The 12485-nt window shown below is 38.1% G+C and overlaps 1 protein-coding gene across 1 annotated transcript; it reads right to left on the bottom strand.

The window, feature by feature from the left end:
• Positions 1-1356: 1356 nt before the first annotated feature.
• LOC112964220 (ankyrin repeat and SOCS box protein 3-like) lies at positions 1357-12191 on the bottom strand (the record flags this gene model as incomplete). Its single annotated transcript, XM_026062000.1, has 5 exons — positions 1357-2523; positions 4747-4998; positions 8879-9076; positions 10570-10747; positions 12056-12191. Coding segments are annotated over 5 exons (981 nt in total), but the record flags the coding sequence as incomplete, so codon positions are not given.
• Between the last annotated feature and the right edge of the window lie 294 nt (positions 12192-12485).

Raw genomic sequence — 12485 nt, 5'->3', positions numbered from 1 at the left:
TGTTTTCCACAGTATTGCAGAGGTTCAGGGAAAAAGCTTAAAACTTTCTAAAAACATGTATTAGCTTATTATGCCACCTTTTACCCTCACACTCCCCTGAATCAACCTGGCTGCTGTTTCCGGCAGGAGAATAGGCAAAGGCCATTGCGAAACAGAGCGCAGAACACACAGGGAAGCAACGTGGTGTCTCCTATGGAAAAGATCAGAGTCCACTTGCAGGCAGCTTGATGAAGAACCAAAACAGAAGCAGTGCAGATTCCAGAGCAGCTTCTTTGCATTGTACCACAAAGATTTACAGGGCCCTTATTGCCCGCGAGGGGAAAAACAAACAAACAAACAAAAAACCACCACCACCACACACAGATTTTAAGACGGAAAGTCTGTCAATTAGTAATGCCACTGATAAATGCCCTAAATAGCTACTGCAAACTCAGAAATCACATCTCTGAAATATTTTACCATTGCCTACCACTATAGCTTGATTGCCCCCTTTCTGAGCACAGAAAGTAACATTCCAATCTAACTTGGGACCCCGGCCTACTTTCAAACCCTAGCTGAACTCTGTTCTTTGTGCAAGTACTCCAGCGCCTACAAGCCACAAGCTTTCCTTAAGCAAGCAACACTTAGTTACTATTAAAATGGACTTAGCATTCCAGAAATACAAACACATTTTTTTAAAAAGATGTTAACTGCAGATCTATCTCACAGCTTTTAGCTAGCAAAGAGAAGGACTTGCACACAAAGCAAAATGAATGTACATATAACTGCAGAACAGTTGGGGTTGGAAGGGACCTCTGGAGATCATCTGGTCCAACCCCACCCCTGCTCAAGCAGGGTCACCTACAGCAGGTTGCCCAGCTGGACATAGATCCAGCCAGGTTTGGAATATCTCCAAAAGGATGGAGACTGCACAACCTCTCTGGGCAACCTATTCCAGTGTTCAATCACTTTCACAGTAAAGAACTGTTTTTTTGTGTTCAAGTGGAAGCCTTACTCTTCAAATGTTTCTTACCACATCTGCAAAATACAAAAACAACAACATATCTACCACATTACTTTGTCCTAAACTAAATTTAGGATACACACATTCATAACAGTTAATTGTCCTATATCATAAACAGAGTTAGATTTTTACCTAAAAAAGTGGAAGAAAATTGAGTACAAGGACCTTAGCCACTATTACAGCACAAGTATATTTACTAATAGCAAAGGAAAATAAATTTCCCCAAGTAAAACCTTGTTTCACTCCAAAAAAGATATGCTAGTTAGTATTAAATATAATATTCCAAAGAAAGTCTTATTAAATAACATTAACACAATGTAGGCATTTTTAAAAATTACTACAGCCCCTTTCAAAGAAAATTTTATTTAAAATTGAGTAAGACATTTGAACATAATTTCTCAATAACATAATACATAGGTCATGTTGCAAAGTCTATATGTTAAGTTTGCTTTTCTGGAGGGTGAACACGGCAGATACAGGTGCTCAGGGATCATCAGTTATTGAATTTTTTTTTTGACTGACCACATTTTGATTATAGGAATGACAATAAACTGCTAGATTTGTAGATATTTATTAAAATACAAACCGTATGAATTATCATAATCACTCTCAAATGCTCACAGAGCAGGATGGACACTTCATTGGAAATATAAATCAAATTCAAAAACTAATAAACAAAGTCAGTGGAATATTGTCAAGAAAATGTAAGCAAATAATATTCATCATCTTCCCTTAAACCTTCCAAGAAGCTCAACAAATCATTTTAGGAAGGTAAAGTACTAACTTACATTCACTGCCCTAATTTTGCTTTTCCACCCTTAAGAGTACACAAGTTCTGTCTAAATTCCTTCAGCTTCTAGAACGCTTCCATAACAGTTGTCAACTCCACTTGATTATAAAGGATAGAAAATAAAGAGCAAGGCCAGTCCACAGTCTTCTAGTTCCTCACCCCATCAAAGCTCTTAGAATTGCACTTCGAGCATGTGTTCATATGCATATTTGCACAGACTGGTTTATAATGGCACAATCCTGTTGCCTTCAACCTTATGGGGGCTCTTAAAAGAGTGTCTCAGTTACTTTGCATAGCATTTAATATGGCACACACATTAACTTAACGTGGAGATGTTAGTCCATATTAAAAATACCTGCTTGAAACGCACACGATGAATTGAACAATACAATGGGTGAAATTCATTCAAATATGTTTTTTTTTTTTCTTTTCTGTAAGTAACTACTATGTTTGCTCCTTGTATCTGGACATGCAATTTCTATTGACTATTTGACCTTCTGTTGCCATCATGCATTAGCACAAAGAGCCATTTCCCACTTCCATCCTGGGAACAGGTATACACAGAGGGTTTTTTTTCCTCCAGTGGTGCTGCTTACCAAAATGACTGTTTGGAATCCAAGTGGAGCTCTCTTTGTAGTCTGAAAGGTTTCGTTCTACAGCTGGAGGAAGTCTCTTCCAGTTCGTGAACTCCAGAACAAAATTAAGAGCATCCTCGTTGACGGAATAAATCCTACATAACAAAAAACTCCCATAAGTTATATAATTTTGTACAATAGCATAAAAATTACAATGGGAAAAATATATAGAAAGTTTTATTATTTCTAACAAATCCTTAACCATCTACATCCTAAGCACAGAAACAGAAAACCACCAAAGAAATCCAAAGTAATTTTGACAGCATAACCCTTTACCAATGCAATTATATCTTCCTCCATTACTTTTTAGAAGTTAGACTGGAACAGTTAGACTGCTCTGAAATTTATAAGCCTCAGTAATAGGTAGAATTCTCCTCTCCATTAATTTCTTGTCCCATTTCCATCTAAATTTTAATGAGGTCTCCTGTTACCAGGGCATTATAAGCTTTTCCATCACATTTGGAGAAAAAGTCATACCACAAATATATAGCTACTTTTTTTTTTTTTTAAATCAACATAGAATTCACGAGTGTTTCTAATGCTCCTTTCCCAGAGGTTGCATTTGCGCATATTCAGAAATCAGTATGATTTGCATTTCAAATCTTTACAACAACTGAAGAACTTTTAACACCACCTTAACTGGGTAAGTGGGTAGCACAGCAGGTATAAGTAACTGTTTTAGTATTACGTATGATGAAAAGCCATGCAGTTTCACAGAATAACTTCCTAGCTAGATGCATACACTCCTGAAATTTTACCTGAACAGAAAACCAAAAGCTCTAAACACAGAAAAATAGGACAAYAGGARTTTTTAGTACACGTGCTTTTTTCAAGAGATTCATGCCAAAGGGTATTTTACATCCTTTCTAGTTTTTTTTTTTTAATTCTTATTTTGTTTTTCAACATTAAGAGATGTCATGTTTGATTTCATTTCTACATTTACTGAAAAACACAGAGGAGAGATTTCTGGTTGCCTAGCTTTCTTTAACAGTCTGGAGATTTTGCTTTGCCACTAGTAGTTAGAATTGTCAATGCACTAGATTGACCAATGTATGATTATACAACTGTTCTGCACAACGAGCCAGACACAATCAACAACATGTGCAAATGTAATTTGCTGTTATTTTCTTGTTATTTTCCAGGAGGAAATAGTTAATATTGATGTTTTTCTACGTTTAACTTCAATCTTGTAGATTATGCTATGATGAGCACTAGTCTAAAAAGCAGACATTTAAACAAAGCAAGCATTCTTTCTAAAAGCACTGTGGATTACATAAGATATTTAAAAGCATTACATATGAAAAAAYGTATAGCAAGATTAGTCTACTTAATGCATTGCAATTTTATAGTAKGCTTACTCTTGTAATCACACTCAGTCTTCTACGTATAAAATGATCTACAGAATCACAGATATACCGAGCTCTAAGTACAGTATGCTCTGACTACTGCTTAGAAAGACACGGATGTTAACAAATAACAGAATGTCACTAAAACAAAAAGGAGTGCAGTTAACACTACAAATAGCATRACAAATTAGCTATGCTATCTGAACAGCTGCTGAAACATAAATTGATATTTAAAACTAAGTAAATCTTAAACTCCTGCTCCTTTCCTCATGTTAAGTAATACACGTAATGAGGTTATACATTGCAAAATATTCTGTTAAAAGCTCATAAATAGGGAAATCAGTCTAAGCATCTTTTGCATGGATAGCAAAAACACACAAGAAAATACTTTACAATTTTAAGTGCAAGTTTTATGCTATAGTGTAATCCTATTAAGTATAAAACAATCGCCAAGAGGTTATTTACGTGGAGAAGAATACAAAAATCAGACCGGTAGTTCTGCCGCATCATTTTGGTTTTACACAGTCTCTAACTGCATCCAGTTCCTCCCCTCCTAACCTTGGCCCAGCTTCACCCTACCTTTGTTTCCCACCTCTTCTGACCTCTTTCCTGGCATTTGAAATCCTTCTTACAATTACTGTATTGGACATGCGCACTCAAGTTTAAACAAAATTTGGGGGCTAATAAGAGATGCGTGGTGTCAAAATGGATAAGGATGCCTTTTGCCAGGGCAGGGAGAAAACAGTTCTCACTCTGCCTTTCTTCCTCCAACAGGGAAGGAAACTGTCTTACCGAATGCAGCCTTTACCCACACATCTTTCACTTCAGACCTTCCAAGACCTTCTCTGCTCCAGATCATGGCAGCTAATTATCACGGACTATCCTTTGGAAGCCCTTGTTGAACAAGACTAGCAACAGGCTTGCAAATTAGCAGGCGCTATTTAAAAAAACAAGATAATATGATCTTCTTACCACAACTTGCAGAGTAAATTCAGTGGATTAAAACCAGCCAACAGCAGATAAGGCAGCCACTCCTTGTACTGCTCGTGTGCTTTCACTGCATAACTTACAAACTCCGGCAGCTGGTCCTCAGAAGGCAACCAGCAGCCCAACTTCAAGAAGCGTCGAAACAAAGGAAACTTCCCGTGGTACAGGCAATATCCTAAATTAATCCCAAGGAGGGTGATCCCATAGTTGAGGAGAACATCGATTAAATCAAAAAACCTATGAACAGCATACAAAGAACAGCACATCTCGTTAGCATGTCACAGAAAACATCGGCCATTTCAGTTCTACTAAGGACCACCAGGACAGCAAATTTCTGTTACCAACAACCCCCGCCCCACTAAACCCTCGGGACCGCAACTGTCTCCATAAAGCATCAGCTTAAAACATAAAGCTCCTGTAGGAGTCCTCAGTGCTCACACTCAACACATTTGCTCTTTTTTTTTCCCCTGCTCTGAAAAATCTGTGGTAACAGAAACAGCTGGAGACCATTAATCATGAACCTCATCTAAATAAGTTTTATGAGGAGAGCTGCTGATGCAGTGTGGCACAACCAAACGTAGTGCACCAGCCACGGAGAGGACAAGCGTAGACAGTTGGGGAAACCGTACGGTCGTCTTTGCGCCGTTTCAAGCGGCTCCGCACGGACGACCCGAGGAGCCGTCCTGCTCTTTCAGTTCTTTGCCTCCGCGCCGCCACCAAGCGATGCTCGTCTGGGGCCCGAGAGGGACAGCAGGGAGGTGGAGCTGCACTAACTTCCAGCTCTTTAAAGCAAGCCTTTTCCCTCATCATTAATAGAAACAACCCAGAGTCACCATTTACTAGCAAACATCTATATTTGCATATTACCACAACACTAATCTGCCGCAGGCTTATTTTAAATGGAAAACACAATGCCTACTTGGATAGATTTCACCTTAAACATATGCCACGTGCATTAGATGAACAACTAGGTGAAAATACCAAAACGCTGCATCTCAGAAGTCAGGGCCTACCCTAATAGTGGGAACATTCTTCAGGTTTGCATTCAGCTCTATTTGTGGGAGGCTCTGCAACCCACAGAACTATTAGAAACATTTTAAAGTGCTTATTTTAGATGCAAAAGTGTTTTACTGTAATACGCTTTGCAGGATGCAATAAAAGTGACAGTGTTTAAACACTCAAGAGCTGTCAAGCAAGAGCTCACAATATTAAGTACTATTTCTACCCTCCATTTTAATCCAACCTACAGACTACAAAGACATATACACGTTCACAAGACCACTGAATCCCCATAGTCTATTCCAGCTCACACAGTAACTCAGATTCCTTTTTCGTTTAAAGGTATAAAGATATTGTCAAAGTAATTTGGTTTTCTTTGCCCTCATTGCAATTAGTGATAAGTTGTATTTCAACATTTTGTTGATTATTCTGTATTAATTGTAATATGATAATGGCTGAAATTATGACCAACAATTTACGTATTCCTTTTTAGTTAATAGTTTGTTTGCACATCACTTCTATGAAGTGATTTTGAAGCTACTTGACTCATTTATAGCACATTTTTAGTACAGTTATCAGGTCTGCTTCCTTTCCTAGTTATTTTATTGGATACTAAGAATGGGACAGAACATGATGTCCAAGGATTTTTAAAGGCACTTTCTAGGAGTTTGCAATGAAAATCAGTAATAATAAACCCTAGGCACTGTTTCACTGCAAACCTTATACATAATTTATAGGAGACATGGTAGAGCACATTCTGCCTATTATCCAGATGCGTGATTTCACATGCGCAGTCTGGGATCTGGATGAGTTCCTGCCTAAAGCAATTCAAAATCATTTGCAGCCCGACCACAGAAACATTAGGCTATAATAGGCACAGTCACAGGGACATGCTTCACTATTAAAAAAAACCAAAAACACATTGTGTCCTTGCTGATTTCCTCCCTTGAAATAAGCCCTTTTAGCTGAAGTAGGATAAATATTGCTGCAGTTTTTTCCTCTTTCAGACAGTTATGAAACTGGCAAGTTATTTATTAAAATTCTGGTACCATTCCTAGGTTGATGGCGCACATTCAGTAAAGTTTTAAAAAATTTCCTCAGCCAACATAAGAATGTGCTATCCTATTAGTTACTAGCATGTAGTTCAAGAATATTTATGAGTGAAATGTGTTCACATTACAAACATATATATTCAAACATACTTATTTACGAGGGCTTTATATATCCTTCAACATTGGAGATCAATACATACCCTGTATCTACATCCTCAAACAAATGTTCAAAGGCAATTGATAACTTCAGTGAAGAATATCCCAGACATGTTAATTCCTTCAACAATTTCACCCAGGGAAAAAAGTATACCACCTCAAGACCACCATTTTTAATGAGAACAGGCTTTTCCCATTCAAAGAGATTTCTCAAATAGCCTCTACAAGTGCCTACTGTGCTCAAGCCTCAACTGGTTATAGGAATCAGGTCACAGAGGTACATACTTTAAATGTTAGTATTTTGGCTAAAAAGATTAACAGATAATCTTTGGGAATCTAAGAACTGTTAAAATGTTGCTTAATTTGGTGCATCTTCCTTAAATAAAGGAAATCAGAGCAGGTCACGTGTGGAAAATGCCATAAGAATGAGAAAATGAAATCGGGACTCAGAGATGTAAGCTAGCCCTAAGAACTATGTTTTTGGATCAACTGGATAACCATTTTTTGTTTGGTTGGGTTTTTTTTAAATGGGGAATGAACTATACTGACTGCTACCAAAAATTCATGAACCTAAATGGCAGCACACAAGCAAGAAATTTTGATCCAAGTGCATGAAACATTCTGTTAGAATCTGTCTAGAATCTAATGAAGGTATTTTCCTAATTGAAGCACACTAGCCACATAACATTACTTTGCATAGTATTCAYGAGGAGGACTGTCTATAAAGGAGGACCTAACTTTCATTCTAGCAAAATATTAAAGACAGCAATTAGCTGAAGACAAAAAAAAAATTGTTTTTTCAAATATATTCTCTACCATGTGAAAGTTCTCAATGTCTCTGTTGTTCTAAGGCATAAAGCAGTATCAGGTAAGTGCACTCAAGTCTCAACTAAAATCTATAACCATGTTGACATTATAGCTCTTTACAGTATGCAAAACTCAAAACTTCCAAGAGTGAATGTGAATGAGATTTGATCCTCCATCCTGATCTGAGCTGTGGCAGTATTCAGTCCATTGAATAATATTTTATACATCGAACTAGTTTGAGAGGAGGACAAGGAGAGCTCAGAGATATTAATATCTAGATTTTTTTAGAATAATGCTATACTTCTCTATGAATTAATACCTATAGCATTAGGAATGGGAAACTTCATTACTAAAGAAAAAGTCAACAATAAGGACATGAGGGCAGCATGCTGACCCACCATATGTATATACGTATATTTGTGAGCAAGGTTTTTATACTTTATTGTTTTTCCTCGACAATTATAGGTGCATTATCACATGCCATGCATAAAATGACATGGGCCATGATCTAAAAGGATTTATCATTCAATTTTCAAGTCCTCATTACAGTTATTGCATTGATCTAATAATTCTGTTGTCATGGCATGGTAGTCCTGTTCCAAGAATAATTAAACAAGGCAGGTATGAACACAGGTGAGAGGGGACTTTAAGTTATAAAAGTAAGTCTGAAACTTAGATAGCTTTGTTTTCGTGCACAACACTGGCATATAGAGAAAGTAAATCAGTATTTTCTAATAACCCAACCTCACTGAAAAGAATCTAGCTAATTAAGAGTCCATTTGATTCAATTACAGCATCAAGTCAAGTTCCCAGAAGACAGAGATGGGTTGATAAGGCCTTTTGAAAGCAAGAAAACCAGACTGCAATTATGTTCTACAAGACTCCTCTTCAAAGAGCCAGGCTTCCCAAAGGACRTTTGAGCAAGGTTCTGCAGCTCACGCACGTGACYCAAACCCCGCACGTCACTCAGGTACTTCAGGTTTAACTCTGTCATCTCAAGAGCAGAGGAAGGAGGGCAGGGCAGCTCTGCCTGTTCAGAAAAGGGAAACAAATACATGCCAACACAGTTGCGAATAACTTCAGAAGACAAGAGGTGTACGTACTCTTTTTGGAAAACCATGCACATGGGCGATCTGCAGCCAAAGGTGAGACACTTCTGAGCGTCCGCACTGTAGCCTTGCTGAAGTAACATTTCCAAGCACTCCTTATTACCGCCATAAATCGCTGAATACACAGGGCTCACTTTGTCTTTTCCTCTGTCACAGATCCGATCGGTAAGCGGTATGAGCAGCTCCAGTATACTGCAAATATTTAAAATCACTGTTTATTTGTGAGGTATACTTATCAAACAGTTCCATTTTAATTTTCTGGTCATTTCTTGTAAGCTCATGGCCACTTAAGAAGAAAAGCCTACCTACTTTTTTCACTGTGGAGTTTGCTTAAGAGAACAGCATTCACCATTCCATACATCCGATCACAACAAACATAGCCAGCTTTGCCATTGATTTTCATCGTCACTGGCTGTACAAACGGTATTGCTGCACACAGCTTTAAACGCCTCTGAATCCCCAGTGGGTTAGCAACAAACATAGTCTAACCAAACCAGAGACGGCTCCTTCAGGTTATCCAACAGTCCCTTTTACAGCAATACAGCCTGCCTGTGGCGCTCACTTAGATCTGTGAAGTTTGGGGGTGAACTGAACATGCGAGTTGCGGACAAAAATGAACATTCATTTCTGCTCAACAGCACTCACCGAGAGCCCGAAGCAGAAAAATCGCGCTCTCTCATAACTCACGCCTTTGACCCACATCCTTCCCAGCCAACAGGGATTAGTGGACAAACACCAGTTCCTTTGCCAGCAGAAGCTATCGATGCCGCCCAGATTGCAAGCTACGTAGTGTCGCAAAAGCAACGAAGGCAGCGTTTGATTGAAAGACATTTCTAGTACTGACAGCTTTGCCAACCCATCTCTCACTTCCGAGAAAGCTGAAGAAAAAACAGCTCTGATATCTACTACAGCCTGACCTCCTCCTCAGCAGCTGGGGAGAGGCCTCAGGTTGAGGCACAAACTTCAGCGACAATCAGCCGAGGAGCTCCTTGTGCTAATGATTAAGGATCAAGCATCCACACGAATACCATTGCAGTTGGTACCCCCTTCCTTCAATATCTTTGATTTTAAGTGCTGTCACACATGGGCAAATCATAGGGTTCCTGAGGGATGCTTCTCCAAGGGGGCCTGCCTCTCCGCGGATTTCTTGCCACCCTTGGTTTTCTGCTGCAAAAGCCACTTATTTCATTGGGATGGGGCAAAGCTATGAACGCATTTTACAAGGATTACAGGAGCTGCTTTGTGGCTTTGATTTTCTGGCTGCTTCAGCTAATTCATTGTTTGCGTATGGTTCCTTCTGCTGCTTCATGGTCAGGACTATAATGCTAATTAGGAGCCGTTCAAGCCACGTATGAAGCATATGCTATTGTTATTTATAGTTTAAAATGAAAAAGTAATATGCCTGCTCTGTGAATTGTACCTGATTCGGCAGTTATTCCCTTTCTGGAAACCCCTCTAAGCTGATTAGGAAAGGGATCAGGCCCAGAGTAGATGCTGAATTCAGAACCATTGATCGCTTCACGGCGAATACTACCAGACCTTTAAAATGCAAAAAGGATTAAGAATTCTAAACTACAGGTCAGCTCGACAACTTATTTTTCTTCCTTTTAAAGCTGGACATTCTCTTTGTCGGTTAGGTTTTATTACCAGAATCTTTCAGTTGAGGGTATTTTTTCATCACCTACTTCTTGTGGCCCATTTCAGCTGCTGCGTGAATAGGTAACTGCCATTCTTCCTCATTACAATAGAGATTTGGATCGGCCCCTTCGGATAACAACAGCTCCACGCATTTGGCATGGCCTTCCTGTACAGCAATCAACAGAGGAGTGGCTCTGTCCTTGGCTTGACAGTTGATGTTTGCACCTGACAAAGAAGCCAGTACTTCACATGATACATCACCATCATGGCACAGCACAAAATAAACAACAAATTAGTGTTAATTAGTAATTGCTTTGCACAAAATGACTTCACCATGCAACTCTTTTCCACTGTAATAATGAAAAACACTTACTAGCTTGCTGCTAACTTTTTAAACTGTAAATGCTTATACATATTAGCACAGTGTTCCAATGACCTTCTTAAGTTCTGTAAGTATGGCTTATGGTTCTTAAGAAAGAATTAACTTATTTTCAAAACACAGTAGAGTTTTGTGTGTATACTTTCCTTAGATTAGCCCAAGGGTCTGATGAGGACACAGTGCTTTACATTGTTCGCTCTATTTTTAGGTTAATCACAAAATACTGAAAAATGCAGTGCAGCAAAATATTAAATCCTTAGATATTTATTATCTATGCTGCACTAATAAAACTGAACTAAAATAACATACTACACAGGAAAAATACTTTCTCCATATAAAGGACACTGACATTATTCAATATGCCAATGATCTTGCTTTACTGACAAACTGTAGGTTCATAATCCTGCAAATTACTTGCAGTACACTGTATCCTAATAATAAAAAAAAATGTAAGAAGCAGAACTATAAATCACATTCATTGCTTATATGTACAGTCCTAAAAATTAGCTTTACATGTAGTTTTCTTCTCCTGTCATAAAAGGAGAGGACATTCTCATGAGACTGGGGGGCACCATTCCAACTCCCCAAAAGAGCAGCATGGCAGATAAACAACAGATAAATGTGCTGGAGGAAAGGCAATGGGCTAGGTGATATTTTGTTTGCAATCATTTTTTTGAGATATTGTCCCACAGGTATTGATAGACAAGTTAGTAAGATTTCTCTGGTTAGGTTAAGGCACCCTTAGGTTTAATAGTTATTCATTTAATTTTGATTGTAAGGACACATGCACTTAGACATAGAAAACGTTGATTATGTGAATGAAACTATTGCTGTTGCTTTAGGACCAGAGAGAGGTATCTTCACTTTGCCTGAACAATATCCTAATACAGGAGTAATGTCATCAAAATCAGACCACCTATGTACTGGTACTGAGAGTTATTAGCAAGACTGTGAAATCTGGTCTTTAACCTTTTCATGGGTTTGATTTCCTATTTCTTAATATCACTTGATGAAAAGTAGATCAAATTACTGAAATAACAAGATTTAAATAATTAAGATGGAATTATGAAATACAGAAGTAGAACCAAATTGTATCTGCTGACAATGTGGTGCAAGTTTAAAAACAGTGAGGCTGGATGAATGATGACAATTACCATAGGATACAAGTATTCTTAAACTCTCCAGCTTTCCGTACTGAGCAGCAACAAACAAAGGCGTAATTCCAAAGTCATCCTCACATTCCTTGTTTGCTCCTTGCTCCAGGAGTATTTTTATTATCTCTGTGTATCCCTGAAATATATAATTTTACCCTTAAACAAAAAAACAAAAAAAAAGGGGGGTGGGGGGGGAGGGATTGACTGAACCCTTTTTTTCCCACAAATTCCCCAAAGAAATCAAAAAGATGCAATATAGTCCATATTCTAAATAAAAACTGAAAAACTAGACAAAGTTTAATTTAATTTTTCCCATTTACTCATTTACCCAATAAATAGAAATGGTAATTAGTTTGTTAGAACCATTAAGCAAACATATTTCTATTGTAGAAACAGGTCATATCTCCTTATGATGAGATACTAAACAGAA

The sequence above is a fragment of the Apteryx rowi genome, unplaced genomic scaffold (genome assembly GCF_003343035.1).
Source record: "Apteryx rowi isolate R43461 unplaced genomic scaffold, aptRow1 scaffold_1895, whole genome shotgun sequence".
In the NCBI taxonomy this organism is placed as follows: Eukaryota; Metazoa; Chordata; class Aves; order Apterygiformes; family Apterygidae; genus Apteryx; species Apteryx rowi.
The sequence above is the reverse complement of the archived record's forward strand: the minus strand, read 5'-3'. Positions and strand labels throughout refer to the sequence as shown.